This window comes from Ananas comosus, linkage group 1 (genome assembly GCF_001540865.1).
Source record: "Ananas comosus cultivar F153 linkage group 1, ASM154086v1, whole genome shotgun sequence".
Lineage (NCBI taxonomy): Eukaryota > Viridiplantae > Streptophyta > Magnoliopsida > Poales > Bromeliaceae > Ananas > Ananas comosus.
This window is the reverse complement of record NC_033621.1, coordinates 10,504,875-10,513,850: the sequence shown is the minus strand read 5'-3', so window position 1 is coordinate 10,513,850 and position 8,976 is coordinate 10,504,875. Positions and strand designations below refer to the sequence as shown.

Here is an 8,976-nt window from a genome sequence, read left to right as displayed (position 1 = left end):
GGTTAAAAACTCTGTAAAAATATACTACTCATATACTATTAATAGTACACCAACTGAGCTGTATATAGAGCTGTAGGCCTTTGTTTTCTTCAAAGAGCGGTAGATAAGTCTTTCACGACAGTGTTAAAATTTGAAACCGAACCGAAAATGAACCTGATCAGATTTCACGATTCAAAGTTTCCAATTTGGATTTCAAAACATTGGTTACTTTCTAATGCCGTCGGCTAACTCCGGTGGCGGTGGATTTGGTGTTGATCTCACCAGAAGAGGAGCTGGATTCCGATGGATTGAGGCCGTACTCGCTGGTGGGGCCGCTGTACTCGTTACTGAACTCACCGCTGCCGAGGGCGATGCGGCGGAACTGGCGCATGTTGGAGCTGTACGAGCTCGAGTCGAAGTCCGAGCTCGAGCCGAAGAACGAGCTCTGGCCTGGCTTCACCCCCTCGTTCAAGTCCTCCAACGAAATGTCGCCCTCCAGTGAGCGAACGACCTGTTAAAAGATAATTGTTCGAAAAAAAAAAAAAAAGGTTTGCTTATCTACCCATTATTACTATTCAAAATTTTCAAATTTATTTTGAAATTATCAAAATATCTTTGTAAAACCAATCCCATTAGTAAATCCTATGAAAAATAGAATTTTTTGAAAATCAATAAGGTTATTTTTGTCTTTCGAGAATAAATAAATTATTTTTGAAGTTTAGAAAGATATATAATTAGATACTATCTCAAAAAAAATGCACCATAGTTACTAGGTTTTAATGCCATATTTCTAGATTTAACTTTCTAATCTTTGTGCTTTGTCATATTTGGTCTAGCTCATGCGGCAAATGTTACAGTATCCGTTTGGTTCCGGTTTTAGGTGAACGTGCTTTTTTGGACTGTTTGGTAACTCAAAATATGGCTATAACAAACTGCAACTTAAGGGCGGTTTAGTTTGATATAATTATAAATACAGTATGTTGTTACATTTTATTATTAATATAAATTTTATTAACCTTTGCATAACCTATACTTGCATTTATAGTTATGCATGTGAATTTACCACTTCATTTAGTTTGCATTCATTGTGAACTTATATGTGAACCTACTTCAATAAGGTGAACATAATTAAGTTCATTTACGTATGTAAACTCCTATAGCACTAACTATGTAACCTATGGGTTTGATACTTTTGTAACCTATACTTTTGAAACCTATATATAGAGGCTTCTCTATTCACTTCCACATAACATAAAAAAAAAAACTACAATATCTATATTCTACTTGAGAGAGAGAAGGTCAAAAAAAGGTGTTTCTTTTGGTAGAGCTTTGGGCTCATCTACTTGTGCAGAGTTGGTGAAGCCACACGATGAGGGTCGAGCCGTTGTATTCTGGAGGGGACAAGTCGGTGCTCTGCTGTATCGGTTCAAAGGCTTTGCCAACCGCAGAGGGCTTGAATCTCCTTAAAGAGAGCGAGATATCCGTGCCTCGGCTTGATCGACTCGTTGATATTTTTTAAATTATTTTGTAAACTAACATCTTATTTTTTGAATATTTACACCAACACAGTATAATTCAAAATATATGCAGTTGAAATATAGCAGTTGAACTATATGCATCTTGTTTGGTTGGTATATAGTAGAAAGTGCTGGAACTATAAATAATTTATTTGTTAAATGTAGTTGAGAAATAACTTTTAAAATTTTATCATTTTATGTATGTGATGGTGTGATTCTCCAATGTAAAAAAAAAAAAAAAAAAAGTTGTTTAAAAAAATATTAAGAAGGTAAACATATCTTTTATTTAAAGTTACTCTTTCCAACTGCTACAGTTGGAACTGCGGCAATTTGGGCGTAGTTTCAACTGCTGCAATTGGACCTCCTCCTACAGTTCTAATGCTGGAGTTGAAGTTAAATACATCAAATCAATAATGAATTTGTATTATATACAGTTACAACTGTAATACAGTGCAACTACGTGCAAGCCAACAGTCCCTAGCGTTCTATATTAGGAGATGTCAATGGGTCGGATTCGGGGCGGATTTTTAAAAATCCGAACCCGACCGAACCCGACTCCAAACCCGAGACCGCAACCCGAATCGAGCCAGCCGACGGTTTTAAAAATTCGTATCCAAATCAGAACCTGGCCAAAATCCGAAACCCGAACCAAACCGAAAATTTGAAACCCGAAACAATTATTTATTTTTTCAATATTTCAAAATATATATATTAAATCTAAATTTTAAAATACAAGTTCAAACAAAACATCAAATTTTATATATATATTTTATATAATACAAATAAATTCGGTTCGGGTCCGTTCGGGTTGGGATCGGGTACAGTCAAACCCATATCCGAATCCATATCCGTCGGGTTTTATTTTTATATCCATATCCGAATCCATATTCATTTAGCATCGAATATATCCGTTTCATTCGGGTTCAGATTCGAATAAATTTCGAATTCCAACCCATTGACATCCCTATTCTATATGCATATTGTGTTCTCTCTCTCTCTCTCTCTCTCTCTCTCTCTCTCTCTCTCTATATATATATATATATATATATATATATATATATATATGTACTTTTATTAAATTTAGTTCTTATCTTTAGTTTTTTAATTGACATCTCTTGAATCTTTATTTTTTTATTTGAATTATATAGTTAATTAAAGAGAAATTATTATTGAATATAATAATTTTATTAAATGTTGGCCATTAATTATCACAAGTTTATTTGCTAACGAGTGATTAAGAATAATAACTTTTATAGAATTTTTTAAAATTGTAATAAAATTGTTAATTTAGACCAATTCTTTTAAATTTTGAGACAAAAAATTAAGAAGGTAAAAAATAACGGGGCGGTTTAATTAAATTCATATTTTTCTAAAACTCTTTATATTATTTTACAATAATTTAGTTGAGTTTTTACCAAACAACTTCTACATAGAATTTTATAATAAAATTAGTCAAATACTCTACAGCTTTTTTTAGTACCCCACTATTTTATGTAGTACTTTTTTAACAGCACTATTTCCTATTGTAGAATTTGGATAATAAAAAATGTACAATCACAAAAAGTTGAAAATAGGAACATTGGAGAGAAATTATTTTGAAGCTAATAAAAAAGTTGCTAATACTTCTCCTTTAACTCTACTCAAAAAACGTTTCTACAAAAATTTTAGTGATAATATGTAATATATTTTTCAAAACTTAAAAAATGTATCTTATTTATTTCTGAATGACCATAATATCTTTACTGATTTTAAAAAATTCTCTTAAATATTTTTTTTTTCCTAGGGTTTACTAATAGGATTGAATTTTAGAAGAATATGTTGGGCAATAAAGAGTAATTTGAAAACTTTTAATAGTAGTATGGGGTATATAAATAAAACCCCCAAAGCTTTAATAGGATCAAAATGCTCATATATGTGTCAATTTATGTAGACATCTGTTTTGATTTCAATGGAGGAATTTAATAAAAAAGATAGTAGATTTTATAAATAAAAAATAATCATATTATCCTCTTATTATATTTAAATTTAAATTTTTAAATTTTTAAATATATATTTTTAAATTTAAAATTTTAACTTTGAAATTTTAAATTTTGAAATTTAAAATCTCAAATTTTAAATTCAAAATTTTAAATTTTAAATTTCAAACTTTAAATTTAAGATCAAATTTAAATTTGAAAAATATAAAATATCAAATTTTAAATTTCAAATTAAAATATCAAAACTTAAATATAAAATTTAAAATTTAAAATTATAAACTTTAATTTTGAGATTATAAATTATAAATTTTAAAAATTTAAATTTTTAATTTTTAAAATTTTAAAATAAGAATAGGGGTGGGAACAATTAATAAAAATAATTTATTATAATAAATTTATAAATTTTTTTAAAATTCTACTTAAACTTAAATTTAATAAAAAGAATTTATTATAATATTTAAATATAATTTACTATAAATTTTATTATAATATTTAAATATAAATAATAATTATTAATATAGTACAATTAATAATTTTATAATAAAAATAATGTATTATAATATATAAATTTTAAAAATTTAAATTTTTAATTTTTAAAATTTTAAAATAAGAATAGGGGTGGGAACAATTAATAAAAACTATTTATTATAATAAATTTATAAATTTTTTAAAAATTCTACTTAAACTTAAATTTAATAAAAAGAATTTATTATAATATTTAAATATAATTTATTATAAATTTTATTATAATATTTAAATATAAATAATATGTATTAATATAGTACAATTAATAATTTTATAATAAAAATAATGTATTATAATATATAACATATTATATTTATATAATTTAGTTTTAATTCAATTTATAATTTTAATTAAGTTTGAAATTAAGCATTGGAATAGTGCTATTCTACCAAAATGGTGGAATAGCAAATCCCTTGCTATTCCGGGATAACCGGGAATAGCAAGGTTTGACCGGGATAAAATATCCCGGCCAAATTTCACCCCGTTTGGCGGAATAACGAGGATAACGTTTGTTATCCCCGCTTATCCCCCCAACCAAACGGGGCCTAAGATTACAACAACATCCAAATCACATATAGATGCTCAGTTATAAAAATTCATAGGTTAATTAAGTGTCAAATTGAAATTTGCACAAAAGATTGATAACCCCTCTTTTTAAAATTTGGCTTGTAATATACCCCTCAAAATTATCAAAAACTACTCTTTTTTTTTAGCTTTGAAACAATTAGAGTAGGACATAAATATAATAGGGTTAAATGCGTATAGGTCCCTACAAATATAGTGAATTACAAATATATCCCTACAAAATTCAACTTTCACATGTGGTCCATACAAAAGTTCTGATGTTTTTATATCTCTTTTCAAATATGTCCCTCCAAAATTATCAAATTATCAAATTATCTCATAAACTAATCAGGGTTAAGCATGTAACCTATGATTAACTAAGTTTTCTAACGGATTCTAACGGCATGGACATATTTAAAAATATTAGGACTTTTGTAGGAACAACATAAGAAAGTTAAAATTTATAAAAATATGTTTGCAATTCATTATATTTATAGGGACATGTATGAAATTAATCCAATTTAATAATAAGATGTTAGAATAAGCTTTGGAGAATGTTTCATCCATGTACCTGGCTCATTTTAGGGCGCCGTCGAGCGGAATGGCGAACGCAAGCAGCGGCACTCGCGATCATGTGTTGCATCTCCGTCGGGTCGTAGTTCTTCTCCAGTCGCGGGTCGACCAGCTCTTCAAAGTTGTTCTCAGTCAGCGCGCGGATCATAAGAGGCCTCGCCTAGATCCATCGAGTTCAATTGTAAGATGAACAAAATTCGTGAGCTCGAGCTACTTAAATTACGCTTAGATCGAGCTTGACTCGAGTTCGAGTTTCGTAAATAAGCTCGATCTGGGCTCACCACACTTTTGAGCCAAGTAAAGTAATTGATTAATATCAAAAAATGGTTAAAGCTGAGCTCGAGCGAGCTGAACCCAGCTCGAGAACTCGAACAGAAGTAAAACTGAGCCGAACTCGATTGAATTGCAAACCAATGAGCTTTTTTTCGCAACACTTTTGAATCCGAGATATCGAAATAAGCAAGAACAGTCGCGGTACTCACCCAATCAACCAAGCTATCCTCCATGAAGGTTTGAGTGTTGTCGACGGGCCGCCGCCCGGTTATGAGCTCGAGGAGCATCACTCCGAACGAGAAGACATCGGATTTCTCTGTTAACTTGCCGCTCGACGCGTACTCAGGAGCCAAGTATCTATATATGATCAGAATCTATATATGATCAGAATAAGTATATATGTACATATAATTACACTAGATCAAGAGTAGGGATGTCAATGGGTCGGATTCGGGGCGAATTTTCAAAAACCCGAATCCAAACCGACTCCAAACCCAAAACCCGAACCCTAACCCGGATCCGACAGATTTTAAAAATTCATATCTAAACCTAAAAGAATTAAACTTTATCCCATTATAAGTACAAACGTATATAAAACTTATCCGAACTATGGATCATTTTGAATTGACTATTCAATTTTTCAAAATTTTAATTTACTATATAATCTTTCAATTTATTTGATTTGAATTAGTCAATAGTGCTTTGACTTTAAAACTGAAATACGATATTTATCTTTACAGGTATAATTAGAATAATTTTATTAAAAATAAAAAATTAACTTAAATTTTAAAGTTAAAGAAGTACTGATGAGTAATTTAAATCAAATAAATTGAAGGGCTACATGGTAAAATCAAAAATAAAAAAAAGTTAAATAGTCAATTCAAATAATATATGGTTCAAATAAGTTTGCAATGTTTTTACCATTCATTATCTTTGGGAGATGCCAAAATATTTCTATAAAAAAGTTAAAATTACGGTATAAAATTTTATGAAAAATGCGCTACAGTTCAGATAAATTTTATATTTTTTTAAAAAAACTAATATAAAATTACCCGAATGTTCCCATCACACGTGTCGAAACGTGGGTGTTGGTGTCAGAAGATAACTTGGCCAATCCAAAATCAGCAACCTGAAATAGCAATTTCAAATACATATATATAAATTAAAAAAAACTACATAAATTTAATTTTAATTCATTGTATTTATTTTTTTATGCATAAATTGATCAATAAAATTTTTTTGTACCATAGCCTCGAATTTATTATCAAGAAGAATATTGGCGGTTTTGATGTCGCGATGAATGATTCGAGGGTGACCTTCAATGAAAATTAAAGAATTATTAATTAGATTATTATTAGATACAGTAAAGGAACAAATAATGTAGCACATATTATGGATTTTTGTATAATCCGAAACTGAACCCGAATAAAAATTCGAAACTTAGAATAAAAAAAAAAAAGCTAAAAATCCCTACCCGAAACGTCCAAAGACCGAATCAAATTATTTAACATAAGAAATTAATATTAAATTAAAGAGGCTAATTGTATATAGCTTCCTGTAAACATATCGAATAATAAATAAATTCCTACACAAAGTTTCATTTTTTATTTTTGTTCCTACAAAAATACAGTGATATTCATATTTGTGCCCTATGATTTGCTAACGTACGTTAGAGTAGCAGATTAGTAAAATGATATTTTTCTCATCACAGATATGTACCTCTAAAATTTCCAACTATTAGAATATGCAAAAATATCCTCTAAAAAATTATCTTCTTAGTTTCTATAATAGAAAAAAAAAAAATTATTTATCTCATTCACTAATCAGAATTAAGTATTTTATCTATGACTAACTATACTTTTCTAACGGATCCTAACAGTTAAGAGTATATTTGAAAAAACACTAGGACTTTTCTAGAGATAAAAATAAAAAGTTGAACTTTATATAAATATATCTGCTATTCGATATGCTTATAGAGAGCTATATACAAATAGCACTAAATAAAATTACATCATCAGCATGCTCGTCATTAAAATAAGCATCTAATAACCGACCGTCCCTAGAGCAACTGGCAAAGGACTTGGTTGGTACCTGAGACCCAAGTTCGAATCCCAGTTGATTCACATTTCTAGCTAAGTTTATTTCTAAATGAAACAAACGGAGCGGGTAGCGTGCTACCTATCTCTCTCAAAAAAAAAAAGAAAAAGAAAAAGAAACAAAGCATCTAATAATTATATCTCACGTACTTATTTATAAGGAGATTATCTGTAATTTAGCCTATAAATAAATATACGAGGCGAAAAAAAAGAAGGTTTAATTTAAAGAATTAGAGTTAATGAAGAGGTCTCACAGTCTTCATGCAAGTAAGCAAGCCCTTTGGCAGATCCCAATGCGATCCGGAGTCGTGTTGGCCAGTCCAGCACTGGGAGACCCTTTCCTGTGCATTTTTTTAATGAACACAATAATAAATAAACTATATATATAGAATAATAAAGTGGAAAAAAAAATAATGAATTGATGAAGTGCTATACTAAGCCTAGCTAATTAAGTGGTTTATAATATTGTAACATCTTATTATTCTTTATTATAATGCTAATATAAGAGCCTATTTTGAAGGATACAATATTATAAATAATTAGAGATTGCTTTGTAGATTCTCTGCGATCCCGCAAATATATCCCGATAATCTAATGTCAGCTCAAAACAATATATGTAGCTATTCTATTGTCGTGTCAAGCGTGTCATCAGTATCAGTAAGGTCTAGCTAGTTTGATAATGTGATAGCTAAAAGCATTATTTCTATATTTTAGATTATCCAAAATATTTTAATATAATTTTAATCTTTTCATATTTTATACTATAAAATTATGATAACAAAAATCACGAGAAAATTAATATATAATAATAATCTTCTATATCTATATATGAAATCTCACTTTGTAATGTTAATGTAGAGGCCGCTCACCTTCAATCAACTTTTTTTTTTCTTTTATATATATATATATAGAGAGAGAGAGAGAGAGAGAGATAGGCTGGTATACTATCGGTAGCACGGAGACCTCCGTGCTATCAAGTTGTTTTCAATGATGCGGCTTCCAAATCGACGATCGGCTCCGTTAGGCTTGATCTACACTATTAAAAATATTTGGAAACTAAATTTCATAATTTTTTGACATCATTTGGCAAGTGATCAAAAGGTCTCAAAATTAATAATTTTAATGGTAGATGTGATGCACTTGTGAATTTAACGGTGTAAAATAATCCAAACCTGATGAAATTTTTATAGAAAATTCTTTTCACTATTTAGAGTAAAATCAGTACTTCTGATCTTAAATTCAAGTCTTTTATCATCATTTTTTAGGAAATTTTGTTTTTTAGCCGTTCATTTTTAGACTACTCGTTTGATAGGTAAATAATGCCGAAAAATTATGAAATTTAGTTTTCAAATACTTTCAGTAGTGTAGATCAAGTCTAACGGAGCCGATCGTCGATTTGGAAGCGGCATCATTGAAAACAACTTGGTAGCACGGAGGCCACCGTGCTACCGATAGTATACCAGCCTAGCTCAG

The 8,976-nt window shown here is 29.4% G+C and overlaps 1 protein-coding gene across 2 annotated transcripts in view; it reads right to left on the bottom strand.

The window, feature by feature from the left end:
* LOC109710759 (proline-rich receptor-like protein kinase PERK4) overlaps positions 1-8,976 on the bottom strand; it is an 11,880-nt gene continuing 2,904 nt past the window's right edge. For both annotated transcript variants that reach the window (XM_020233505.1, XM_020233513.1), the window contains exons 4-9: positions 7,758-7,844; positions 6,653-6,723; positions 6,460-6,536; positions 5,617-5,764; positions 5,133-5,294; positions 1-490 (exon numbers count right to left, since the gene is read on the bottom strand). In XM_020233505.1, the coding sequence (XP_020089094.1) occupies positions 212-490; positions 5,133-5,294; positions 5,617-5,764; positions 6,460-6,536; positions 6,653-6,723; positions 7,758-7,844 (824 nt within the window). In that variant the 3' untranslated portion in view covers positions 1-211. The remainder of the gene's footprint in view (positions 491-5,132; positions 5,295-5,616; positions 5,765-6,459; positions 6,537-6,652; positions 6,724-7,757; positions 7,845-8,976) is intronic.